Source organism: Phymastichus coffea, unplaced genomic scaffold (genome assembly GCF_024137745.1).
Source record: "Phymastichus coffea isolate CEN01 unplaced genomic scaffold, Cenicafe_Pcof_1.1 PCOF00177, whole genome shotgun sequence".
Classification (NCBI taxonomy): Eukaryota; Metazoa; Arthropoda; class Insecta; order Hymenoptera; family Eulophidae; genus Phymastichus; species Phymastichus coffea.
In genome coordinates this window covers 143,526-171,451 of record NW_026706988.1, presented here as the reverse complement: position 1 = coordinate 171,451, position 27,926 = coordinate 143,526, and the positions used below count along the sequence as shown (strand labels likewise).

Here is a 27,926-nt window from a genome sequence, read left to right as displayed (position 1 = left end):
CGATGCAAATCGATAAACATTAAGCCCGTCCGAAACAAAAGCAAAAAGCGCAAAGATCCCTGTAAAAAAAATTCTGCAAGCTGCGACGGACTGCAGTAGCACAGTAGCCCTAGCAGCGGGTTGGGGGTGGGAGGCTTTGGCAAACTAATTCGATTCTAAACTCTGACCAGGCGCGCTTTCGCGTGAGACAAAGACAGATAGAGGAGAGAGAGAGAGAGAGAGAGAGAGAGAGAGAGAGAGAGACAAAACGCCCCCGCAGAGCTCGGTGGCCGGACACAGATGGCACTAAACCGCGGTTAAATTCTCAAACCGTAACTCTAATTACTCATAGACAAGCCTCCGCTCCCGCTGTCCCCACGTCGCGCGACAGCTGCTGCTGAAACTTGCCCGAACGGACGAATAATCGAGCGTTTGTTTGCTTTTCTCTTTTTGTCTGCTCGCACTGCCAGGTGAACGAAGCTCGCTCGGGATCAAAAAATGACGATGGACGTTAGCAAGTCGGAGTCCAGCAGGAGCGGAACCCGGCAGCACGAGTGCGCGGGATGTCGCAAGCCGATAACCGAGAGGTATATTCTCAGAGGTACCCCCGGCCGCTGGCCTTCGCCCGTCTAAGCTACTCTTGATGCGTTTTGCAGGTACATGCTGCAGGCGCTCGACATGTTCTGGCACGAGGACTGCTTGAAGTGCGGCTGCTGCGACTGCAGACTCGGCGAGGTCGGCTCGTCGTGTTACACCAAAGCTAATCTCATTCTCTGCAAACGCGATTACTTGAGGTAATTGCCCCCGTCGATGAGTCTTGGCCTTCCAACTGGATTAAATCCATCCGCGATCCGAGTGTTAAAAATGCGATGTGACTTTGAACGCTCGCCAATTGGGCATCGCGAGCGCGGGCCGCACAAACGCTCGCTCGCGTTTTCCCGACAAATTAGCGCTCGAAGAGTCGAGCGAGGAACAAAAAAAAAAAGACATCGAAGGGGCGGGAGGGCGGAGGGCGCCCGAGCAAACACTTCTTTCCGCCTCGGACACGCTAATATCGTCGTCAAATATTGGGCCATTAATAAAGCCCTTGGCGTTCGAATGGGCCACCAGCAGCACCTGCGCGGCGCCACTCCCCCGGGTAATCTCTCTCTCGCTCTCTCGCTCTTCGGCGTGGCTTATATTTGCCCCGGGAGTTTGTTTGCGCGGCGTGCGGCGACGAGTGTCGGCGGGAGGGAGACACAGAGAGGACTATCGTGCACGCGCTATTCAATAAGAGAAACTCATCTGTAAAATTCGATTTGCACACTCGTTTGGTTACGAATTAGTAGCAGCCACGGGTTTTCGCCCCGACTGTTCGTCGATCGTTGCGATTCGCTGCGATCGATGGGCAGCTTTTTTTTTTCTTGTTTTCAAGCGAAACGCGACTGACGGCGCGACGGGACGCGACGGCCTCAATCAAGAAAAATGCATCCTCTAACAACGCCTACCTGAATCTCGCCAAGCAATGTACGAAAACGTTGGCGTCGAGTCGCGTCAAATCATCATTGGAGATAATGCCACGAGTGAATTTATCATTTGCAGATTATTCGGAAGCACCGGTCACTGCGCTGCCTGCAGCAAAATCATTCCAGCGTTCGAGATGGTGATGCGCGCCAAGTCGAATGTTTATCACCTCGAGTGCTTCGCGTGCCAGCAATGTAACCACAGGTAATTTACGGCCTCGCCTTATTCACACTTTTATCTCGCGGTCGCCGCGCGTATCTTTGACGACCAGCTCAGTCAACGGTTATAAGTAGCATTATTGCCTCTCGCTCGGGTACAATAACGGGAAACAATGCAGGCTGGCGAACCAAGTTTCGGGGCTGAAGCTTGAATTGTGTCGAAGCCGAGCGAGGATTTCGCGCGAACAAAAGGAGGTTTCTTCGTCGTAAGTAGATCGTAAGTCAAGACGGCTTATGCTCGTCTCTCGCATCTACTCAATCATTTCGTGGCGGAACAGCTCGAATCCCTTCGTTAAGGCCACTTGACTGATTCAAGTTTCGCCATGCTTCGCATGCATTATAAACTGCAGAATTAAGATTTCCAAAAAAGAAAAAAAAAAGATAAAGTGTCTCCTTCGCCCGTTTATATTTCTTTTCTATTTTGTTTTTTTTTTCTTTTCATTGACCAGCGGCAGTTCGCGAGGAGCGATCGCGCACTCGCGATTATATTCAAATTAAATGCGGACGCCTAACCGGTAATATACCGCCGCCAATTTAGTTACAAGCCCCTCGAGAGACTCGCACACACGCGCTTTTAACGGGACACACCGTCGCCGTCGTGCTGCCAACCCTTTCTCGTACGCGCGCGGGTACCTGCTTACGCTCACTTTGAATTTTTACGACGCACGCTTTCTTCCGTTTCGTTTACTGAAAAAAAGAAAAAAAAAAAAAAAAAAAAAAAAAAAAAAAAAAATCTCGCGTAGACACTCGCTTGATCGAGATGACAAAACAATAATTGAAGGCGCGAATCTGGCACGAGACGCCGTCGCAGAAACTTCACACAGCGTGGAAATTCCAACACGGCCTCAGTCAGTTTCTTCTCCCCCCCCATCCCCCTCCATCAGAAATTCAATCCGTGTACGATACAGCGAGAATTCCGAAGGAGCTCTCTCGGACTGGCAGCCGCTCTGTTCTGTCGGAGACGCGAGCGAGCGCATTGTAATGCCGCGTCGAGGTACGTGTACGTGCCGTTCAACGGAACTTTAGCGGCGCTGGCCAAAGTCCTTATCTCGAGCCCTTCCCCATAGCCTTCTCGGTAGTTTCGTGCCTTTTGTTCTTGGACTTTGCATAACGCGTGATGCTTACCTTCGTTTTTTTCCCTTTCTTTTTCGCTCGTAAAGGGCTAGCTCGCATACGGTGCAGGCGAGTTGCAAGAGTTTATTGAGCATTCCTTATGAATAAAGGTTATCGTACGAATTTTCAGTTTTCAAACGTGCAGGACCTCGCGGGCCGAATATCGCTTTAATCTTAACACGAGTCAATTCGCTAGGACCTTCCATCCTTTTAATTGGCACTGAGTCGTACGCCGACAAGTTCTGCTCATGCCGAATCCATAAACTAAATTTCATTATAATCGTAAAAGAAAGCCTAGCTTCAATTTAGAGAGCAACTAGACGGCAGCCCTCGAATAAATTTACAGCGCGTTAGGCTCAGGCCGCACGGCGTAATATTTTGTCCCCGACGTGAAATTACGGCGATCGAGCGTCGAGGAAAAAGTAATCACAGTAATCGCAAAGAATCCCGGCGAGGTGGAGAGCTCGGGAGAAGCTTTAAAGACCAGCTGGCGCGCGCGTGAAAAAAAGCGGCGAGCCGGGCGCGCGCGCGCGTGCGTGTGCGTTTTATGGGCTCGCGTGAGCCCGTCTCGCGCGACTGCGTCCGTTTCCGGCCACGCGGGGCCGAGCGAGCGAGCTTTTCTCCTCGCTTTACGAGCCGAGCTCTCGATCGCGACGCCCGTGACTGCCCTTCTCGAAATTGGCGCCTCGCTTCGCAGCGCGGGCCCACCGACTGCGATCGGCGACGGGCTACCCAAGAGAGAAAGAGCGCCCGCGACGGACGCGCCGACGACGATGAGACACAGCGCAGCACAGCGCTGGCGCGAGGCCACGAGTGACAGGCCGAGTTGGGCACGCCGAAGCGAGCGCAAGTCGGCATTAACTGGATTACGAAGGAAGGGAGGCGAGAGATTGAGCAGCAGGCGGATGGATGTAACTAATACATATACGCGCGTAGCGCTGGAAGTTGTCGAGGATTCGCGAGTTTTCCGAGAAATTAGCCGGAGATGATTTGCATCTGACGTGCGCTTTTAGCCCCTCGGGCGAGGAACGCACGTCGCTCGCATAGTTTTCGCTGCCCCCCCCCCTCCCCACTCCCCCCGCCACCACACTTCGAAAACTTCTCTTTTCACCAGATGTCTCGCGCCTTCCGTCAATTATGCTCTCCTTAAGCGCGCTGGATGTATCTCTCAAGCTGCTACTCTTTACGGCAACTTTGGGATTTTGTCGGGTGTTCTGCTTACTTTTTGACGCCCGTAAGATTCGTTTTCTTTTTGAACAGCGCAGACTGTTAATTTTTATTTTTTTTACGCCGAAAAATGCACGAGTCGATGAGGGATTGCTGGTCGGTCGATCTAACGCTGATAAAAAGAAAGATATTTTTCCTATTTCTTCACAGTTTAATTCAACAAATAACTACCATCATGATTTTGATAATTTTAAAAGTTTAAATTTTAAATATCCAGCATTAATGGCTTATTCATTTTTCACTCATGTCACGGTAGCTTTAAATATTACATAATATATAAGCAGCCACTTCTCTGCGAGTTGTACGCAAGTCGTAGCACATATTGTTATTGTTATTAATTCAAGATCATGTGATAATGATCTATTGACGACGTGCGTAAAACTTTAATAAAAGAGTTAAAAATAAAGAAATAGAAAAAGGTGTTTCATCAACACGTACCCACAGGGCCAATACGCATATCTTCCCAAATTACAATGTCCAAGTTTTTCAAATGAAATTACGACAGTAGTTCAATTGTTTAAACTTTTATACATTTTTATAAAATTAATGAAACAAGATAATTTTTTTTTTCTGTACTTACAATATCCACACCTCCAAGCCACGCAATTAGTGGACATCCGAACTTGGACCACAAATCGAATCTGAAATAAAAAGCCAAAAATGTCACGCGTTCTATGAAAAACAATGTTAATCATGAAGAGAAAAATAGCGCAAACGCAAAATTATAAAGTTTTGCTGTGGCAAATTTATTGCCATTAGCGCACGCTCATCGCTGAAATATTCAGACGGCAGCGGCTGCGCGAATCCAGGCTGGAGACTTTGCCGAAAACCCTTTCCGCGGCGCATAACAATTTAATTGAAGGCAAGCCAAGCGAGCGCGCGTCCAACTTTGCAACACTTCGCTTACTTATTCACAACAAGCGCGAGTTAAGCTCGAAAACTCGTTCGACTTAAGGAGGAACACCTCGCTCCGTCGGATCTCTGCCGGATGGAGATAATCGAGGCATCCGGAATCAAAAGGGCTTTGCTGCTGCTGCTGCTGCTGCTGCTGCTGCTGCTGGCCGGATTATACAGTGCGCGCAAGGGAGGGAGGAGGCAGAGTATAGCTTTGGAATATTACGAAGCGCTTATACAGTTGCGAATTTTGTCACGGGACGAGTCGCAGGGCGATAGCAGCGAGAGCCGCGACTTAATCAACGATCAATGGCCGAGCGGAAGAGCGAAATGCGACGGCCTAAATAGCCATTGCTCAAAGCAAGTGGCGGCGATCGAGCGGTCGCTTTGTCAGCGCGGACAACGGCGCGGCTCGCTTTCGCTGCCGAGGGCCGGGACTTTCGAAGCTTGGCGAGATCGTCGAGTGGCGCTCGGCACTTTTCGCGGCAGCGATCTCCCGCTACTCCGAGCGGCCTGAATCGACGTGCCAACGAGTCCGACTCGCTCGGCAACGTATTGAACCGCCGCCGCGCTTATAATCGAGGACGGCCTTGGCGCGGAGAAGCTTTAAGCTGCTCCGGAGAAGCGCTAAGCTCAACTTTAGCGAGCAGTAAGCCCTAAGCCTATGGCCGAAATTGGTTAGATTAAGCCATCGCGCGCTTCGCACGACAGTTATTCTCTCTCCGAGCAGTCACCCGTACGAGTCCTGCCGCTGCGTGCAGCATTGAAACGCCATCGGGCCCTGCGAGAAAGTCCATTGCCCATCGTCGTCGCAACGAACTGTCGTTCTTTATTCGAATCGTCCTCCAAATTACTCATCGACCAATTTCAGACAATTACGTAAGGCATCAAATATGGACGCAGTAGCTCATGTACGCAGGTTATCAATCGCCAATCTTTTATGGTTATCCAAGATTTATTACACAGAAAGCGCCACAAAATAACGTTCGGTTTAAACGGCGTTCGTATCGAAAAGCACAAAGTTCGACAAAACTACGATATACGCCGAGCCACTCAAGGGCAAATATTTATAAAGCAATATGTAGGTGTCCTTGCGCAAGGTTGACAGTAGACGAACGGACTGCGCGAACCACGTTCGTGCCTCAGTCTCGCCACGTGCCTTATTGGAGTCTCTGGGTTCGTCTCAAAAATAGTATAATCTTTCGCACACAAGATACACCAACGCACTAACGAATTCTCTGAAGGCACCGTCTCTCGCCAGCATATTTTCATCGTCAGACGAGATAAATTTTCTCGCTGCTTCCAGCGCTGTTACTTCGAGGCGGAGCTCGTTATCTTTGAACGCCTTCCATTTGGCTAGCTCGTCTTGCTCAAAATTCGAATTAACTGTTTTCGCAACATCGCCGTTCTCATGTTTTTCATTGGAGGCGCTCCGCTCGAAGGATCCCTTTCTACCATCTCTGCTTGCCATGATGATTCTTAAAGGAACAAAAAATCTTATGTATCGTACGTGTATACCACTTATTCGGGACTAAACAGTAACTCTTGCCAAATTATCCTACCAAGCAGTTCGATTAAAACGTCGAAACATAAATTTGTGTGCGCTTTTTTTTTTTTTTTTTTTTTTTTTTTTTTTAATTTATTAAACGGGCATAAACCCATATCAAGATACATATAAATATAATAATAAAATATATAATATAAACATAAAGAAGTATAAATAATTAATAAAACGACAATAGTGAGAAGAAAAAAATAAACGGAATAGCTATAAACTATATCCAAAAGTCGACAAAACAATATAATAGAAAAACAGTAAAATAAAAAATAAAAAAGTAACACAATAAAAGAAAAGAAAAAGAGAAAAACGAAATATAAAAAAGAATAATAACTAATAACTAATATAAAAAATAATAAAAGAATAATAAAAAAGAATAATAAAACAAAATAATAATAACAAAAATTAATAAGTAGATAGGGAGAAGCAGCCAAGATATTTTCATTACAAAAGCTTACAGTTCGATGGGAAACAAGTCATGAATATCGCATTTTAAATATTGGAAGGGCCGAGTAGTTGTCCGAGATATTCGTGTCTGCGACTTGACTCTAAAGTCCAGGAGAACCACAGAAGTGAAATGGACTAAAACGACCGAACCGGTATACACCAACGCTTAGACAACAGGACGGAAAATGAGCTTGAGGGTGCAGCGCGCAATGAGAATGGAGCACGCGAGTCGAGTGTGTGCGTGCAGTTTGGCGTGTACATACGTATTTTGAGCACCACACCCAATGATTTATGCATATACACCGCTAATTACCAGCCCCCCCCCGTTACCGTACTACCAAAAGTCCGTTATGTAGTTTCATTGAAATCAATTTTTTAATTCCCAACGAGACAACGATTTGATAATTCCCCATTTAATTTATACGGAATGATCAAGTCATTGCTTGATGAATAGGTTCAAGTAGTCATAAGAGATTTTGGTCAGACGGCTATCGTTTAATTCTTACATAACCGTCATTTCACTATTCAGACGAATAAAACAGATAATCTTGCTGAAAATCAACGAAATGAAGAAAAACAGAGGCCGTTAAACAAAATCATAGGTCGGAATAATTAGCGGTGCATCAATTCCCGTCAAGCGCGCAGCGGCGGATTAAATCGGGCAAACATGCACGCAGACACATCCACGAAATTAGTCACGAGAGAGAGAGAGAGAGAGAGCGTTCGTTCCTGATAAAAGCCGTGGCGCGCGTTGTGCGCACACCAAGCGTGAGGCCGCGTGAGCATACTCGCTCTCGTTGTAAATATCGCGAGCGGCCAAACTAATGCAATTTCACGCGGCATTATCGTCACGTTACACAGCCGCGCAGAACACGCGCGCGCCGTGCGTTTCGTTCGCTCGCCCCCGGCGTCCACTGCACGGAGATTTGAGCATGTCCGACAGGCCCGAATCAGTTTTGGCGCGAGTCCATTCACGATGACTTTCGTGAGTTTGACGTTCGAGTTTGGGCGGTGAGACGCGCGATTCTGTCAATTTTTTGGTACCCTGGCTTATCCTACGTAACCCCGAGCAGCGGGAAGCCTGCTCTCTCGATCCTCGATACCGTTTGAATTCGCGTTACTTAACAAAATCAATAAATCCTACAGTAAAACGTTAAATAATCCACGAATGTTTGAATCATTCAGGCAGTCATCGTAATACCCAAAAAGAGAAACGGAAACCATTTAAATTTTCCATCGGCTGTCTGGAACCGCTTCAAAGCAAAAAAAGAATCGTCCACGTGGAGCGGTCCTCTCGCCGACAAATCCTCCAGCAACTATCGTATCCGCGTATCGATCATACGACATTTGTCTGAATAATTTAATCGTCGCGAAAAAGCTTACGGCATGGCTGTGAAGCGTCGAAGGACCATTAGTGATCCCAACCCACCCTCCCCCGTCGTTATGCACGGTGGAACGTACGGTATAATGCTAACAATGCAGTATCGTAACTCAATGACGTATGACGTCGTTTCCACTGTGTAATCATCATACGCTTGTCCCGTACACGACCTAGCTCTCGGCTTTTCGAGGGAGGCGTGTGGCACTGCTACGCCATCATTTCACATGACTCGTCGCCTTCGCGCTCGCGCGACCAACGCAGACGAGCTTGATCCTACGGATAAACACGCTCGATGATCGTCATTAATTAACGGCCAAGCTCGAATGACAAACTTGAGCGTACTTTTCGCGACATAACGCGTCGCAAGCCTAATACCTAAAATTACTACACAGCTGATGTGGGCACCAACGAAATTTAACGAATAAAAGAAAAAATAACCAAGTTAAAGCGACGAGAGCAAATGAAAGCGATAAACACTCCAAGTAATTAATCGCCCAATATGCGACTAAATCTCTCTTTCTCTCCCTCCCTCCCTCCCTCCCTCCCTCTCTCTCTCTCTCTCTCTCGTCGAATCAAAACCCATAACGCACGTATTTTTACCACGCTGAATTTAACGTTGCAAGCGCGCGAGCAATAGAATGGAAAATAGCCGTTACGTCCAGCCGGCATACCTCGTATTTCTCTCTCTCTCTCAATATTTTTTTTCCTCTTCATAATAAACCGCATAACGGACGCGAAAGCATATATATATATATATATATACACGTCTGTGCGTGTTACAACGCGGCATTTTCATGAGATCGCTTTAAAGCTCGCAAGCACACACGCATACATATACACACAGAGGAGCTATCGACTATAAATAAAGCCTTTCGCAGTATAGGGGCGTTCGAGCCTGACGTCGATAAAATAATAATTACCTACTCCCTACGCGATGCAACGCAAAAGCCGGCCTGCCCTCACACTCATCGACAATGGCTCTAACAAGTCGACCGTTAATTTTTCACCGATAAACAATCGTTAAGGCTCGCATTCGTTGCGTTCCAAATTTCGTTGAAATACCGCTAATGCTGCGCTACGAATCGTCAATTTGTCCGCCATTTCGAAGTAAACACACTATCCACACTATGAAATGGTGGTCGAACTGATTTTCAGGTTGCGCGTGTGAGGTTCCCGTTACACCTTCCATCATTATCGCGAACCATCGTCAATCATTTGCTTTGCGCATATTACAAACGTTCGTTTACGGCAAAAAACGAAGAAAGCATTTTAATGGCAAAATGCGGAATGAAAATTAAAGTACATAATCCAAAGGGGTGGCACGAGCATATGGCGAAATTATGCGGGCGTAGCCGAGGATAATAATTTCTGCACGTTATGAGCAATAATAAAATGCCAATTTATCGGTCACGCCTCTCTCTCTCTCTCGCTCTCGCTCTCCTCGTGCAACGGCGAGTTTAGTCCGCGAACGCAATTTATAATCAGCGCTTTCGGCCTCCTGTCACGAACCCACCACGTGTGCATACGGGATTTGCGAGAAAAATTATGTTCATTAAACGGCATGCAAAACGTCGATAATACGTCTGCTCTGTCTGGATAAATATACAGAGGATTTGCGATTTAAAAAAATACACGGTAATATCACTGCTGACTCTCATTGTCAAACGATGACGAGAGAACGAGAAACAGTTGGAATCAACGAATCTCTTATCAGTCAATGGAAAGGTGGTGTGCTGTCGACTACACATTTGGCTGATAATAGTTCTGGATGAATTTCCTGCAGCTGCAGATATTATCCATTGTACTAGGAGCTTCTTACTTCTGTACCGTAAACTTGGCGTTTCCACGCGAGTTTGTCCCGAAATCGTATTAAGGACTCTCTGTTTCTGCCAGCAACGAGCAGAAACTAATGCTTTCTGCGTCTGAGGTGTGACTAATTCCTTGCTTTTTCGTCCGAACGGAGATTACTATAAGCCACACACGCGTCAGATATTTTGAACGATTCGATTAAGATTACATCTCAGACATAATAATCTGCGTCCCCATTTTCTTGCCGCCATCAATAATAATAATCTCGACAAAGGACAAGGACGCGACGCGAGCGAAGAAAACAGCCGATCCACACACTCGATCATCCGGAAGTAGTAGCAGTTGCAATAAGCAGTAAATTTATCGCACGGCAATCGACACCATCATCGAATGGGGTTAATCTGGTACGACGACGACGACAACGAAAAAGAGAAAGAAGTGTATAAGAATCTCCGTACCATATTTCTCAATAAACGATAAATCAGAAAAGACGCCGCGAGTATAGCTCAAAGCCATTAATCTATGGTTATCTACGGGCACCGAATGAGCCATTTCACCCTTGGGACTTTGGAGACTCTTTGCTCCGTGAGAGAGAGAGAGAGAGAGAGAGAGAAAGACAGAGAGAGAAAGACAGAGGGAGGCTGCAGCCACTGGCTCTGAAGTGGCTAGCCCTTGGGCATCTTCTTCGCCTATATCCTTCCTTCCCTTCTGTGATGAGCTGTGCAAAACTCTCCAACAACGAGACTGTTTGCCTTAACGAGCCTGACGTCGGAACGACACTCGCGTGAGCTGCTTTTTTTGCTTTTACTGCGTTTCTTTTGTACGCCAAGAGATGAGGGAAAGTTACGTGTATATATACGTGTATGTGCGTTGTTTTTTCTAACGTTTGCCAAGGATTTCACACGGACATTTTGGTAACTGAGAACAAGTGTATTTTTTTATACCTACATCGATTTTTATTGAAATTCGTTGAACGGTTTGTTGACAATAACTACCCTTGTGACGAATTATTTCTGATAAATATTTGATTATCGATTTTGTCTTTTTTGAAGAGAAGGTGGGATGATACTACGCCAAATATTGAGAACTCGATTTATAATAAGAAAAAATCGACTATTTTCGCTTGCATTCAATTTGAGGCACTGCCCGACATGTTATCGGTCGTAAACCTAAACTTCTTTTCAATTTAAACGCTTCGCACTCCAGAAATCGACACAATGATACATCGCCGCAAGAAAAGAGCGAGAGAGAGAAAGTAAAAAACGGGAAACTATAACCGTCCCTCGCGCTAACATGTTGTTCCACGCACACGTAAAAACTTTCATAACTCCGCGCGACACACAGCAGAAGTAGCAGCGGCAGGGAAAGAAGAAGAGAACAAGGCGTCAAGTTTGCTCGGTGCGTGCCAGAGCACGGCAGGAACTTCGTTGAAAGCCGATCTTTCTCTTAGGCGCGTTTCGTTTCTCCCGAAGTTTTGCGCCCAAGTGGCCCTCGACGTCCAGTGCATCAATTTCAACTTTGCCTCCCCACCCCTGCATTCTCTCTCTCTCTCTCTCTCTCTCTTACAGATAAGAGAGAGAGAGAGAGAGAAAACGAGCACGCCAAGTTATTCTTTAGTTCGTTAGGCTCGAGGGTGACGAGGAGAGTGTACGCTCTGTTACTTGCCGTCGAGAGAATGAGAGAGAGAGAGAGAGAGGGTTCAAAGATAATCGCGACTGACGGCACCGCGCGAGGAGAGCATTTTCTGCGCTACGAGACTTTCAATTTATAGACTAACTTGATTGTAGGTGACGCGATAACCTCGTTATAATGCGACGAAATTGCTGATAGCATATCTGATTGTTTTCAACTTTGTTATTTCTTTTCCCTTTAAATTTATATCATCTGTATTTTGTTATTCTTCGAGCTACGTCGAATTCGTTAAAAGGTGCATCGTACACGTTTGTAAGATCAAAGTCAGGTAAGGCAAGGTAGTTATTACGTTTCCAACAGTCTCGGAGGGGGAAGTCGAACGGCCTATCCATGTAGGGCCTACGCAGAACGGCAGACGACGGGCGACAATCTGTCTTACTCGACCAAATCAAAACTGCTTGCCAGCGTAAATTTCCTAACGTCGTCAGCTAATCAGCTCTAATACAGCACGAATCAGTTTTCCGAGCGCGGGCCGCGCGTTCGTACACGAGTTTTCGCGGATAGCTGGCAGAAGCTCTACAACTTCCGCTACAAGATGCGCTAATTAGACTGCGGCCTACAGCACAACAGAGCCTGCAAACTTTGAATTACACACGCGCCTGCGAGAGACTGGCTCGATCTGACGGAAGAGCCGAAACTCCATCGATCGATGTACTCGTAACTGTTGTAAAAAGCAAATCGGCAACGTGTAACCCGTGAATTGTCGAGAAAAAAAACAAAAATAAAAACAAAAAAATGTAGACGAACGAGGTTCGTCCGACGCGAAGTTTCATGCTCGACCTAGCAGCCCCCGTATCAAGCGTCCGTGCGGAGGACGAAGAAGAGAAATCGTCCTGAGGTATTATACCGATAAGCCTCGTAATTGCATGCGGAGCCCCTTTTGCGCAGAAATCCTTTCCTCCTCTTTTATGCAAATACCATCAACGGCGATCAAAACAAACTCTCTCGGTGATCTTTCATCGAGAGAAGCCTTTTTGAATGATTAAAAGCTGCGGAATGTCATGAGAGAGCAATATGAACAACACGCGAAGTCGGGTGGGTAGACCGCATAAATCCTCATTAAAATAATTCTAATCTCGGTTAAGGACTTCTCTCTCTCTCTCTCTCTACATATACATATATGTATATATATATCGCGAGCAGGCGGTAAGCTAATACGCGGGGAGTATCAAACTTCGCTCCCTATCGTACACCAAGTCGCCCGACAATGCCCGCCAGTAAAGGTCCAACGGCGAGCTAAGGTTCATTCATACCACTTTACTTCGAAAGCTAATGTAGGGATTCTCGCGCGCGTGCATGCTTGGCTCTTAGGATGCGGAACGTCGTGCAGCTAAAGATTGAACTAAGTATTTTTTTAAGTATTGGTAAATTTGGCTTACCTTGTCGAGAAGAATCACTCTTCAGTTATCGACCAAATAAACACAACTCATGGTATTTAGATTTCTTGAAAAATCCTCATCTATTATCTTCTGGCATTCTATGCCTCACAGCGAAAGCAGCAAGTAACTTACTTGACCAAGTACAGAGAGAGAGAGAGAGAGAGAGTAAGCTAATGACGGAAACTTAGCTACTAAGTCATACTTAATCCCTTGGGCGTTCGCTCCTCCCAACGTATGTCTAGGCACTCGGCTAACCACCGGACTTTACAAGGCAAACTCTGTTGGCTGGTGCGACCCCGATACCAGCAGCAGCAGTCGCAGCGGGAGGATTATGCAGAGTGCGATTAAACAATTCGCGTGTTCAACTTTAGCGAGACGAGAGGAAAAAAGAGACCGAGGACTGGGAAAAAAAGTAGCTTTGATATAAGTGCCTGTGCTTCGGGCGACTGCGATTTATTGCCCACTCTTCTTGCTTCCCTTCGTTTTCTCTTTCTCGCCCGCGCGAAGAGTAAGAGAGTAAGAGACTGCGGCAAAACTCCACTTTATTGGCGGAAATAATCTTTGATGCGATTGCTCGTCATCTACGGCTACAACTCCGCTGCTGCCTTTCTCAGGGAATCTCTTTCTTCGTCTGGCCATTTGCCCGTGTCAACGTCTATATCTACGACGCGTTCGCGAGGCTCGCTCGCTTGGAGGTTTTCGCCATTTCGTAGCAAGCGCGATCCCTTTGACCAAATACTTTGGCAACGGCAATCCAATGGGGGCCCAGTTACGCGTGAAAAGCGCACGAGCACCGAGTGAATCGTACCCCTTTGCTTTCCGGCCCTCGATTACTCCTGCTGCCCTGCCGCTTCCACAGTTCAATTCCGTGACAATCGGGATCGCTCGTGCGCGACGCGCGTCTCGAGGAGATACCAAGGCTTCCCTCAACGTCGACGTCGACGTCGACGTCGTCGTCGTCGTCGTCTTACACCGTCGACTCCCGATCGAATTAACTCGGCGCCGATAGCGAACTTGCGACAGCCGCCCGAGTAATTAACACTAAGATTCTCACGGAGCAGCCGTTAGAGAAACACAAAGCGCTCCCGACATTTGAAACCCGCGACGGACCGTTTGACAAGGAGCTGTGACAGATCTTCAGAGGGAGACGAGGCTTTCGATAAACGGTTGATATGGCATTTCGATGTGTGTCGCGTGGCTATGATTGCGCGCAGCCTCACCATTGCATCGTGACGAACTATTTCTTCGTTTGCTTGCAGAATTGAAGTCGCAAGCATTTTAACTTCTGTCGTTATTTATTTTTAGCGTCGATAATCAAGTTATCGTTTGAACATCCAAGTCGATAAAAACGGAAATTCTAACCTGAGAGACGTAGAGGCCTCGAGAAATACGTAAAATTTACCTGTTTTAGTCCGACGAGCGCATTAATATTTCGCTGGTAAATTACTCTTCTCGTAAGTATTTTCGATCGGGCGCAACGCGGCGCGCGTTGTCTTCCGAAATGGACGTAATAATTATACAACAGGTAACACAACAGGCTGACAATATTGAATACCACATCAGGCAATAAAATTTCAATTTCAAGCAATACTTTACCACGAAAGAAACCGGCAATAAGGCGCTTCGGAAAATGTCGGTTAGTCATTTTATATTCCTATTTCTAAATAAAGATGCCTCAGCTGCCTGAGTCACGAGTCCATCAATCGTGCAGCATTATATCGACTTGATACAATATCCCCGTCGCTTGAAGATTCGCCTAAACAATTCATAAACTTTTGGGTATATCAATCCAACCGTCTTTTTGCATGTCTGACTTGGCTGGCGGATTGTCAGAAGCTGATGCATAAGAAAGCCGCGCATCGCCGTCGCGAAATCAACGAAACGTAATCCGATAAAATCCGGGGCAGTCAAGCGGCGGAATTTCAATCGAGTTTGCATATCGACAACGGGGAAAAACGTCTCGGGCTAATTTCTCTTTCTGTGACGCTGACGTTTTATCGATTAAATCATCGGCACGAATGCTGGAGCCGTCGGCCGGCGAAGAAAGCGAGATCGAACGTCACGCCGCTCGTCTCGCCAAATGGAAATTGGCGCATGGCAGTCGGCGAGGACGGCAGCTCGAGGGCCAAGCGACATAGCCGCGCGCGAGTGTTTGCACGTACGCGCGTGGCAGACCTCGTAAATAAGTAAATCTCTATCCGGCCTCCGTCAGCCGTGTCACGGCGTTCGCGCGCGTTTGCCGAGTCGCTCGCGGTGTTTTGATTCTTTCAAATCAGTCGCTCGCGCGCGACACATTAACGTACCGCGCGGCATTCTCTCTCTCTCTCTCTCTCTCGCTCGTTCGCTCGCTCGCGAGGCTTGACGTCTTGACTCCATTAACTTGCACACTTAGCATCCTCCCGCTCCCGTTGGCGGCGTCTCTCTTATCCATCTTGCTCGGGGCTGCTGCCGTCGCCGGGAGAGATCTGATTAGGGCTTCGAGTCTCGTCGGCTAAACGCGTTAGACTCCTCGAGAGTTACGCCGTGGCTGACAAACACAGAGAATCTTGAGTGGCATTGTGTCTCTCGCTGCGCGATGCAAATTGAGCGCGCGCAAATTAGCCGCACCACCAGACTAGCTTCAATACCTGAATTATGAGCGCTAATACGCGCGAGGCAAAAAATAACTTGCTCTGATTGAGTGCTTTCATCTCACGCTCAAGCACGCCGTCGCCTCTGTTTCTGGTTGCGGACACCGCGACAAGAAATTGTACGCGGTTCGCAAATTCTTAGTGTTTGAGTAACTTTTATGCAAAAATTGCATGGCGGATTTTTCAACCAAACCAATTAATTTTTTTTTCTTTTTCCAACTTTGATTTTATTGTTCAGATACAGGCGTCGAAAAAGTTAAATTTTATTTTAGTTACGAGCGCCGAACAAACGCAAAATAAATTTTGTTCCGAAGACGCTTATCATTCAAATTCTCTTATATTAAAACCTCGTAACATTTCGCACCGATGTTTTCCAGACTCACGTTTCTCTCTCTCTTTCTCACTTGCAATTCGCATAGCGCGAACATTACAAACGAGAGAGGAATCCTTGGAAATTCACAGGCAGCCCTTTTCTCTGTCTCTCGCTCTCGTAAAAGCCAATGTGCCCTCATAACGGACTACGATAAGTACCCTGCCGTACAACGCGCAGAAAAAAAATAAACGAGGAATATCGATCTTTGCCGAGAGCGACGATCGAGCGCCGTAAAAATGCTACGCGACCGCGTAAATGACATTATGATTTTTTCCTCTCTCTCTCTCTTTCTCTCTCTCCTTCAGGGACGATAAGCGCGCATGTTCTGGCTTCGGGGCCTGATTGTATTTACGACGCTGAATGCTGCTCTTTTACCAGATAATGCGCGGGAAAGCGTCCCACGTTAATGCTGATTATTTGTGAAATAAGCTGATGATATCTCTGACCTCTTGGTTTTTTCGTTTTCTTTTTTCGCAAAACAGTCAATCGAAAACGAAATACCATGTTACGTGAATATTCGGCTTCACCCCCTCCGAATACTAAAAATGAAAAAAAAAAAAAAAAAAGAGGGGAACCACCGTAACATCAGCTTCTTTTACAGCCTCAAACTCGGACAATCAGAAAAACATAAAAATCCCGCGGCGGCGGTGGCGGCAGTGGTTTGACCGGACACTGCAAATCGCGGCACGTGCACGCGAAATAATCCACTCTCCCCCCCTCGTTCGTTCGTTTTTTTCCCTTCTTCGTCCCACTCGCGACCGTAAATGTTTAGTACGCGCGGCGGCGCAGGTGGCGAGGTGCTGAAAAAAATCACGTCTGCATTAGCATAAGCGCCGGAATAAAGCACTCGCGTGCGAGCGCGAGACAATCCAAACACGCGCATACGCTTTTATTATTCACCATTGCCGTCCCGAGGATCTCTTCCGTTCCCTTTTTCGTTTCTTCCTTTCCGTTTTTTTCTTCCTTCCGTCTTTTGAATAAATATTTCACGATGCGCTAAACGAGATATCGGCAGCGCGTCTCAAGCTCGCGCGAACCTCGCGCGATGGACGTGCAACATTTCCGAAGCGATACTTGAAGTTACAATGGAGATGCTGCGCGCCGGTCGAGCGACGAATTATTCATAATAAAAGAGGCCAAGGAGGCCGCCGCCCGACCGATTGAGATTTCAAGCGTGGGCGCCGAAATCCCGAGCTTTTTAAAAAGTCGTCGGCAAGACAAATCGCCCGAACACGCCTATCGTTCTCTCTCGCTGCAAAGCCTACGCCGACAGAGTGATGTCTGCAGGGCATGCCGCGAATCCCAACCGACGACCGCGAAGAGAACGCGCCGGCGGGCCAAGCGTCGAGGCATAAAAATGAAGAGAGCGCGACTAAAAAACGTGATTTGCATCATTTCCAATAACTGGCCGTCGGACTCTCGTCCGGCGCGAGGTTCACCGGGGAACGATCGGCAATAAGGAGAGAGCACGCCACGGTTTTAAGGGCGCCGCGGATGTTGCGCGCCTGTAAAAAGAGGAAGGGCCGCGCGGATGTGTTGCCTCGCGCGGCGGCAATATCGTAATCCGCGCACGTACTTCGCCCCTTGGCTCGCGCGCTTGGCACACGGCGCCGCCGCATCATTCGCTTCCGTGCCCGCGGTGTCGCCTTCTAAATTCGCAATTCCGAATAGAATTTTGCACGCACATCCGCGCGCAGCGATCTCTAAAAATAACGCCCGCGCAGACGTTCGCTCGAGCAACGAACGGCAGCGTCGCTACGGGAAAAGAACCCGACGGCCCGAAGAACGGTAAAACTTTGGACAGTAAAGTCGCAGTAGGCAATGAGCAGCCTCAATTAAAGCATGAAATTATCGCAAGCCGATTAAGCTTCTGGCGAACAAGCGGCAGAGAGAAGAAGAGTATTCCGGAGTGTCGTGGGAGTCGCTCGTCGAATTTGCATCTAAAGAACTTCCCAAGTCTCTGCAGTTTGCGCGAGCAGAGGGGCCGAAGCCGTGCTCTCCGAAACGGCTTGTTTCTCTTTTATTTTCTCGCGATTCCCCTTGGCACCGAGAGCCTAAACGGAATTAGCACGCCTTCGCTCGGCTGAAGCCGAATTTTGCATTTATTAGCTCGTTTGCGAATCATCGACCACCCTCTCTCTCTCTCCTGTTGCAGATTTTGCGTGGGCGATCGCTTCTACCTGTGCGACAACAAAATTCTCTGCGAGTACGACTACGAGGAGCGACTGGTGTTCGCAAACATGGCTCTGCACTCGGCGATCAAACGACAGGTGAATAACCTACAGCCACAGGTACGATTTAAACAAAGGAATTGAACAAGACAAATGAGAGCCAAAATTCGATTCAACGATTGTTTAAATATTACCTATCTCAGGCAATTAGCTAAGCTTCTTCGAGTCGTGACGCAACTTTCGTATTGCCGATTGAATGGCCACTGACGACGTGTCACGACTCGAAGCCGTATTTTTCTTTCATTAAAGAGCATGTATTCAAGAGGAAAACGACGTACTCTCGACACGATTGCGATTCCCGCAGCTTTTGAATGCCGTGGCAGAGATTACGGGATCTTCGCGGCGATAAAGATAGATGTGCACGCGGGCGCGCGCGCGCGCGCAAGAGGATCCCCGTTGGGATATAAGGCGACGTTAACCCCTTAAGGCAAAGTGGTAGCAGAAGTCTGACCCCTTCACGACAACAAAGGACTCCCCCGAGGCTCTCTTCCTTCGAGGAGAACAGACTAGAGTCTTAGGAGGACAGGGTAGGGATATCGCGTGTCCTTATTAATTAAGCTCGGCCGCGCGCGCTTTAAAGCCGAGCCACCGCCTCGGTGTGTTGTTGTCGCGTGCCTTAACGATCCGCGCATAGACCGCGGCTGCTTTGCTCGCTACCGCTGCCGAAGGCTTTATCGGAAAATACCGGGCAATCCCGTCGAGACCGGAGTGAGGGAGAGTGCCGCGCGCAGCATCGCCAGCCGTTTCGTTCGTTCGCGCGCCACTTTTTTCAGTTTATACCGTGGCACTCGGTTTGCGAGAGCTCATTATCATCGAGGCCTCGAGGAGCGCGGAAAAAAAAAAACAAATCAATGAATGGGCGAGCATCTACGAGATCAGAATCAGCGAGCAGGAATTTAAATTGCTCGCGCGAAACACGGAAAACCAGGTGTCTAATCTCCCTTCCATCTGGCGAGCAGAGACCTGGCAATTTTTCAAAAAAAAAAAAAAAAAAAAAAAATAGAAAAAAAAGAACAGAGAAAAAGTAGCAACGAAGCAGCGTATTAATTTACAGCTTGCGGTGGTGAGAGAAAGAAAGAGATCGCATCAAGAGTGCAGTGACTCACATGTACAGTGACTTTCCGCATGAGGTTAAACGATTTCGCACACGCAGGCAAATGCGATTCTCCCGCTCGCTCGCCGGAATCCCCTTACTACTCGCGTGCCAGGTTAGTTGCGGCGCCAGAAGCCGCAAATTGGCAACGTGTGTGTACGTGCGAGCGCGCGCCAGCGCGCCTGCATTATTTACCGACAGCCCGCGATTAAACCGGCGACCATGAGCTTCACAACGCGATACTACCCCCCGCGCGCGCGCGAGCCAACTTTGCATCGTACTCCGCAAGGACGTGCTGGGATTTTTTCTCTTTTTTTATTCCCGACCGACCAATCAACAAGCTCCGAGATAATGTTCCAATGATCGAAATAAAGAATCGATTGTGACCGATCGTGTCGCACAAATTACTTTCCCTACTTGCCTGAGCGACGGAAAGAAAAAAAAAACTTCCTGTTCGGCTCGAATGCGAAGTAAGCGAGACGATAGTATCGCGAGCGCGTTGCTGGCGCGCTCTACTTACGATATGCAAATGCATTAAAGGTCTCTCTCTCTCTCTCTCTACCTTCGTGTGTGTACATTAACCCCTTCGTCGAACGCGCGACGGCACGGCGTTTCCTCGAGCGAAGTGCGTGTTTGTCTTGGCTTAATTAATATCGGTCGTGTTAAGCGTCAGTCGCGCAGTTGAGCTACTTTGTTATTCGCCAACTTGCCTAGCCGGCGGAGAATACGATTGTTTCGCTGCTTTTTAACGACAAATATTTGTCACGCTAGATTATACAAACACAGAGAGACGTTCTCACGGAGATCGGCCGTTATAAATGACGCGCAGTCTCCTGCGAAAAGGGCACGTCATTGCCGTCGGGGGCTTTAATGCCAATAATCGCGCAACGGCATGCTAATGTTGCCGGGCATCTATTACCCTAAGCCCGACGAGATCCCTCGCTCTTGACGCTGGCCTTCAAAAGTACCCAAGAAGCTTGTCACGCTCTTCTCTAGAAAAAAAAAGTCAAATTTGAAGCTCCGCGGAACAAGAGTGACTCATTTATCAAGCTATTACATCTCTATAAAAGAGAAAATTGTAAGCGTTTTTATTCCCCCCTCTCCTTATGTATCGGAGAAACATAAATACTCACACGTGTTCCGTCAGTCAGGAAAACCGATTAGCTTCATTGATAGGTAATTTTCTTGCCGTAGTGTATTTAGTAGTATACACATAAAGACCTGGAAGTACCGTGAAGCAGAGAGAGAAAGAGGAGTGACACGTTTCGCTAGCGAATTAACGTAACAATCAATCGAGCTTTTTTTTGCTCGATAATAAAACTCACGATCAGTTTTGAATCATGGAAATTCATTTCATTATTCTGAAATATTGTAAATTAAACTGGATTCTTCGTAACGATAATGAAATTGTTTTGAATTTAACACGGTTTCGACGAACTGTGAGCGTGTATGTAAATCTCGTTTACGAAAAAACCAATCACATTAAGCAAATGAAAAAGAAAGTAAATGTCCATGGTTTCTTCATTTGCAATCTGATAAATACACAATAAAAATAAACTGCTATCTATATTATGCACGATATTATGTTATTTTCGATAATGCGATACCATGCCTATATTGCCGACAAACATACACCGCCCACAAGAGAATACGGAAAAGCGAGTTACTCGATCATTATCCAACGGATTCTTTCCCTCGGCAACATAGACGATGACAAGGACAATATGATAATGTCACTTGGGGATCAGCGGCGTTGGCTGTAAGAGGATCAATGGAGCTTTGCAATGAATTTCCATTTATAATCTCAAGACACAGTCGGATTTTTCAAAAATGCAGTATATTCACTGTCGATCGTTAGAGTCACAATATCTGAGACAACATTTGGATAGGATAACAATTCAAATTAAAGCATTAAAAATTTCAAGGTATAAAATCACTTTTAGATACAGATATCAGCATGTGATATGGTGACTGCACTACATTCTTACACTAATAGAAATATTTTTTTCAGAAAAGTAAAAGAAACTTCCAATACATAAAGCTGATCCCCATCTCGCAGATTTTTAATTCTCTTTTTCAACTACTTTGACAAATATTGTGTTTGCGACTATACAATATCTGATTGTCCTAGATAATTCATACTGTCTGATCAAATAAAACAAGTAGTCAAATAATAACTAAAAACTAACGTAAAACGTTCAAAAATCAATCAGATTGTTGGAACAAAATGATAGTAAACTAAACTTCATTGTTCTTCATCTCCGTTCGTGCAACAATCTTTCGTTCTGTATTTCTGTGTCTATTTTTGACAGCATCGTCATATGTTCTATAATCACTGACATTGATAACTTCAAAATTTCTATCAATTTTTTTTTCTGAACTTTTGAATGTTTCTTGACTCAAAACAGACTTCGCAACTGGTTCAGCTCTCGTCGATGAATCTTCTATACTTATAGCATCGATTAAGTGAATACCGATCTCAGCAGCTGGCGATGAACACTAGAATTATCAAATTATTATTAACTTGCATAGTGGATTCAAATCAACATCATAACATACTTTTTTCATATAATTATATCGTGAATTCATGAGTTTTTGGTACTGTACTTCATCGTCGTTAAATCCCTTCAGAGATTGTAATACGTAATTGTTATGTTCCGCACGATGCTGTTTTTTACGTTGCTTTATTGTTCCCAACTCCATTCTTTAAGCCTAAAAGACATGTTTTTTAAAATAAACTGTTAAGCATAAATTTTTTTCATTTTTAAATATATCAAAAATGATATTCAGTTAAATTAATGCATGATGTTACTTGTGAGGATGCGATGATACATTAAGCAACTAATAAACAAGTCACGGTCGTATCCGTGTAATTGATTTTCATCAGGCTGAAACTTATATTTTTTAAGCTTTGTTAGTGTTACTTCTTCTGTATTTTGCACCATAGAAATCAAATGGATACAGTAATTGTGGAAATAATAATCGTGCTCAAGATTATAACTTTTGTAATAATAAGTTATAATTGTTTTTAAATCTTTTATAAATTGATTTTCGACCCAATTTATATCAAACCATTTAGTGATCTTCACATCTTTGCATGAAAATGGAATACCAAACTGAAAAAATCATAATTATTCAATTGAATAAACGTGAAATTGATCACTAAAATTCTATATTCACCCAAAAAATAATTACCTCGTGTGTTGTTTCGACAAATTGTTTACCTTTATTAGTAATGACTAAATTTTGATGAACGGCAAACTCATCGTTGGCTACAAGATTAACTGACGCAAACTTTTGTATTAATAGAACAATAATCAGTATATACAATATGTTTGAATCCCACGAACCGAATAATCCGAAAATCCAATTATCAGATAATTGACCTGTAAAGATTTTCATCGATTCGCCCATACGTCCTAATAATACATCTATAAGAAACGTGATGCCAGCAAAAATAAAGTTATCGCTTTTAACACCATTTTGAGATCTATTGATAACCCATATAGCCATCAATATCTTTTTCAAGGAATATGACATATCAATGACAAAAGACTCTGTCATAACAAGACACACGTCACATATTCCGCAAGGTTCAACTACGTTTTCGTCGTTTAAATACTTTAGCACTAATACTTGACGACATATCGACTGATTTTCTGCGAATAAAATCACTTCAAACAATTCCTGTCTATAAACTCTCAATTCATCTAACAGTAAACTTTTTATTTCAATATCTATAGCTTTAGATATTTTTTCTTTGAAGGGATTAGTCATCAAGTTAAGATGATATTGTGAATCAGTTTTACTATAGAGCACGATATTATTTCTTTCAGTGCCATATTTTCCTACTTTACTAGTTTCTTCAATGTAAATATCTAAGGCAATGGGTATGCGCATATGCACGGTGAAATCAATTTTTATTAAGCTCAAATCTACAGGTAATCCAGAAAGACAAACTATCACTATCTGGAGGCAGACAGAGTGATCATTAAATTTAACTTATTCATTTGGAAAAATACGTTTCATTTTTAAATTTTAACATAGTAAAAGATGATTTACCCCGTCTGCGTTTCTGTATTTTATCCAATCCTTTTGCTTGTCTGTTAATTCACATGTGTAAAGTATACTTGAAATATCATTTATTTTCAGATTTTCAACTAATGTTTGGCAATCATCCTTATTGAAACAATATATTATCCCAGACTTTCCATGATAAGATTCCTTTATAAACTGAATCAATTTTAAAGTGGGTATGCTTTCATCCATGTACATTACCTGATAAGAAAGGTTGATCATCGTAGAAGGCTCGTTGAGCCTATAATGATATGGATTATCATTTGCACAATATATACAAAGAAAATGCAAATTTAGCCACTTACATGTATGGGTTTTTGAGATGTAGGGTATCTTTCACTATGAAAAACTTATCTTGACTCGTAGGCCCAATGAAACACAAAAAAGCGGTATTCGGATATATTTCTCTAAGTAAACCTAATTTTGAATAATCACGTTTGAACGAGGAAAGCCATTGGTAAGTATAATTAATGTCATCGATGACTATAGCTTGCAACATATTTTTCCTATAAATATCTTCTAGTACCTCTCTCAATTTAGTTGAATTTTTGAAATGACTGAGAGTTACATATAGAAATTTGAGGCCTGAAGTTCTGATAGATCGTAAATCATCCCAAAATTTATTCTTACTCTCTATAACATTTCTAAGGTCTTGAGAAATCGATTGATTATTACACATAATTTTGTTCAAGTAGGCACAGTTTAGCTGCAAAACGAATGATAAAAACTTCCCAAGTTAATCATCGTAAAAATGTGTCGTTATTCATGAGCAAGTATAATTACTTTTTTTGATGATAATTCCTGACATTTTCGTTCTATACGTGATGGCAAACTGCTGAAAACCACGACAAGTCCTTCTCTCATTATACCAGGCAACTGAAAACATAATGATTTTCCAAAGCCAGCTTCTTTACAAACAATCACATCTCTTTTCTCGAGAATTTTGAGAATGATAGGCAACTGTCCAGGTCGAAAAGCCTCATAACCAAAGTACTTATTTAAATTGCTTAATATATCATCTTCTCTCATAGTGAAATGCCTAATCTGAACCTAAAAACAATGTACTTATTGTCATTTTCTCTAACCAAAAAAAATAAAAATAAAAATACGTTTAAAAAAAAATTAAAAAAAAAACAAATAACGCACCATGCAGTTATTTGTTATTACATCGATTAATTTCAATTGTTGTCCATCTAAACGTAAGATAGTAGCCAAGTGCTTTTCTACAAGCTCCATACAAAGTTCCTTACATTATATACACAAACGAAACGTTGAGCGTCTCAAACGAAATGTGTATGTACCTTCCACCCTTCATGAAGTTTTCACGTGGCGTAAACGTCGAGATCTCATAACTTTACCACACGCACTCGCTTCATCTGGCATGATACGCTCATTAAGGAGCACATTGTGCTTGCACGCGCCCCTGCCGTAAGCCGTGAGGTGAACGCGTGCGCGCGCGCAGACACACATACGTGTTAATGGCCTTTGCGTGAGTGATATATGCTCGAGGTGCAATTGAGCAGTCGTGGATTTATTGTGTGCGATTGTTGAGATATATCGAGTTACCTAATGGCCCGACCGGCTTATCTTTTCTGGCATTCACGACTCGTTCTTTTTCTTTGCTTGCTTCAAGCTATGCGGGCTTGATTTCCATTTATTGCACCGTTAAGGTGATCGATAACGAGCAAGTTAGATTACGCAAATGATTTTACACAAACCACGTAACTCATTTGGAGTAAATTGAGCCATCCAAGACAATTATCTGTTAATTAAAATCCGTCCTATAGGGCAACAAAGCGCGATATAGCTTTGGATTGTCCTTGCAACACCAAAGTAAAGAGTAAACGACCTATCAATAGCACGTCAGGGACAGACAGTTAATGTCGAACACGTTTCTCTCTCGATTAGCACGCTGTCCCATGCTACAGCACGTCCTCGTTAGCTAAGGAAACCCACACTTAATCCAACAACTAGTAGTCCGTTGTTTCTTTTTCTTATTCTTTGTAACTTCCCTCCCTTCTGCGATCTCTGACACAGCCGTCATAATGACTTTTGTTTTCTGTTATTTGAAACTCCACGTTAATTCACTCGAGATGAATTGCGCTCGGCAGGAAAAGCCCTCCTAACAACGTCTCGCTCGATTTCCTCTTTTCTTGGGAAGCAGCAGCAGCAGCACACCTGCGAGGCTCCGCTGCTAATTTTAGCAGCAAGCCGAACGAACACCTGCCGCTTCCGACGAGCAAACGACACGCGATTCAGCGGTAAAAGCGTAAAAGCGTAGGTGTGTAGTATGGTGAGAATTGATGGCGGTGAAATGGCTATCGGGTATCGACTCTGCGCGAGCGGGTACGTATTCGCGATCGCATTGTGCGCGAAATTGATAAGGGCATTCATTGCTGATAGACTTGCTCGGCTAAGGGCTTGCACAACAAGTAATGACATCGTTGGAGCATTTAATAATCTTTTGGGCGTTTAATCAAATGACTTGGTCTTTGCGACCCAATGGAGTCGCCTATCGCTTTCGCTCGCGATCAGAGCTACAATTTTTGAATCGTAACAATCGATCAGCTCTCTCGCCCGGCATTATCACCTAACAATAGTAACAATAAATGCTTTCTCGAGCGCTTTCCATAACAATTCTCGAGGAATAAAAGCCGAGTCCATTCAAGTTGCTGGGATAGGGGCTGGCTCGCGAGAATCGCCACTTCGTTGAGAGCAGCGCGGAGTCGTAACTTGAAAAAGTAGCCCCCAATGGTCGAGGGCATTGCGGGCACGATTGATGTCGAGCGAGAAACGCCTTTTCGACAGTTTTTCTAAAGGGCCAGTTTTTCCTCGTGCGCGCGCGCGCGCTAACTCAATTAACCTCCGAGGGTCGATTTTTCGAAAGGAACAATGGAGAGGGCAATTCGCCACGGTAATTACGGGTGTGAAGAATCGTGCTTGCACTCGACCGTTTACCAAATCATTTCGATTTTGTTGAAAAAGCAAATAAACGGTGCTCCGCGCGTCAACATTAAATTACATCTTAATCAAAACAAATGAATCCGAGCCAAGTTAATTAAAATATCGCGCGAAAGAAGAACAGAAAAAAGCGAAAGAAGAGCCATTTGTTAGAAATAATTAATGAAGAGGCGCAGGTATAATCAGTATAATTAACCGCGAGATAAAAAATGACGGATGGCCAGTTGGCCAGCAGCAGTAGTAAAGCTCAACGCTTTATCATCCGTCGGCGAACGAGCGAGAGAATGGAACCCCTTTTCTGCGTGTCGTGTAATTAAGGAATCCGTGAGCGAGACAGAGAGAAAAAGAGAGACAGACACAGAGAGAGAGTTTAAGTCTATGACTTATTCGACTTTTATCTACGATTGCCAGAGCCCACTAGCAAGCTCAGGGATTTATGGGGTGGCTTTTGAACCTGCGGCTGGACGCTTCGAATGAGGGATTGTCGCTTCAAATTCAAACGTTCGTTTTCATAAAACGCTTCGTAATTATGAGATTAGTAACAATGCCAAAGTTTAATGAAAAATCTTACCTTTCTTCAGGATAAGAAGTTCTTCAGTAACTGAATATTACAACCTTCGTTTATTTCCGATTATTTGATTATAATCTGATCTGAAACAGAACATAATTTTAACATTTTCGTTATTTTATTCTACAATGTATTTGAGCTAAAAAAGGTAGTAAAGTCCATGCTATGTTCAAATAAATGTACGCAATACAAGCATTATAAGTATCGACAATTGACAATTTTCATTGCAGTAAAAATTATTCCATCTGGCTACGTAAAATAAAACTAAAAAATTGGCATAAAGTAAAAAACGTTTCAAAACACCATTCTAATGATTCTCTAAGACACAAATTTCAAAAAGAAAAGAACCGCTTTTTGTCCATTATTGATCTAATGATTACAATTAAATTTATGTACATGTACACATAAATATACAAAATAATGAATGGTCTTACAAAAGACATTACAATTTTTATAAGAATTGCTAAGTTCGTACTATAAAGATACTGCGAATCAATTTTAACTCCTTGACTTTAATAATTTTTCCAGAAAAAAAATTTAAACATAATATTAAACTCCCATTGTTCAATTATTTATTCTTGTAATTCAAGTTCATTTTCAAAAGTTGCATTTAAAAAATTTTTTTTTCAGAAGACATTACTGTACTGAATAAATTGGTATTGTGTCCGAGTAATTTTTTTAAATAATCCGTTTATTAGTGTTTCTGATGTACTTACGCAATGATTAATATTTACTTGAGCATAAATATTGATTAGCTTGTATATCTGTAGAAATTTATAGTGGAACTGCATTA

General features: G+C 44.4%; 2 protein-coding genes across 13 annotated transcripts in view; one reads left to right on the top strand and one right to left on the bottom strand.

Moving 5' to 3' along the window:
• LOC131673432 (ATP-dependent DNA helicase RecQ-like) overlaps positions 1-27,926 on the bottom strand; it is an 81,812-nt gene that overhangs the window by 35,853 nt on the left and 18,033 nt on the right. For 5 of the 11 annotated variants that reach the window (XR_009302711.1, XM_058951433.1, XM_058951429.1 and 2 more), the window contains exons 2-3: positions 27,137-27,216; positions 4,621-4,681 (exon numbers count right to left, since the gene is read on the bottom strand). Coding sequence is in view for 4 of the 11 variants with exons in the window: in XM_058951424.1 (XP_058807407.1) it covers positions 22,202-22,239; positions 22,340-22,643; positions 22,723-23,496; positions 23,590-23,845; positions 23,910-24,331; positions 24,388-24,633 (2,040 nt within the window). In the remaining 7 variants the exon portion in view is untranslated. Of the gene's footprint in view, positions 1-4,620; positions 4,682-20,944; positions 22,027-22,086; positions 22,240-22,339; positions 22,644-22,722; positions 23,497-23,589; positions 23,846-23,909; positions 24,332-24,387; positions 24,655-27,136; positions 27,217-27,926 lie in introns of those variants that run through there. The other 6 variants (XM_058951424.1, XM_058951425.1, XM_058951427.1 and 3 more) reach the window with 5 other exon arrangements.
• LOC131673433 (LIM domain only protein 3-like) overlaps positions 1-27,926 on the top strand; it is a 34,874-nt gene that overhangs the window by 3,257 nt on the left and 3,691 nt on the right. The window contains exons 2-5 of one of the 2 annotated variants that reach the window (XM_058951435.1): positions 450-566; positions 636-773; positions 1,561-1,686; positions 18,359-18,494. In XM_058951435.1, the coding sequence (XP_058807418.1) occupies positions 478-566; positions 636-773; positions 1,561-1,686; positions 18,359-18,494 (489 nt within the window). In that variant the 5' untranslated portion in view covers positions 450-477. The remainder of the gene's footprint in view (positions 1-449; positions 567-635; positions 774-1,560; positions 1,687-18,358; positions 18,495-27,926) is intronic. The other variant, XM_058951436.1, reaches the window with a different exon arrangement.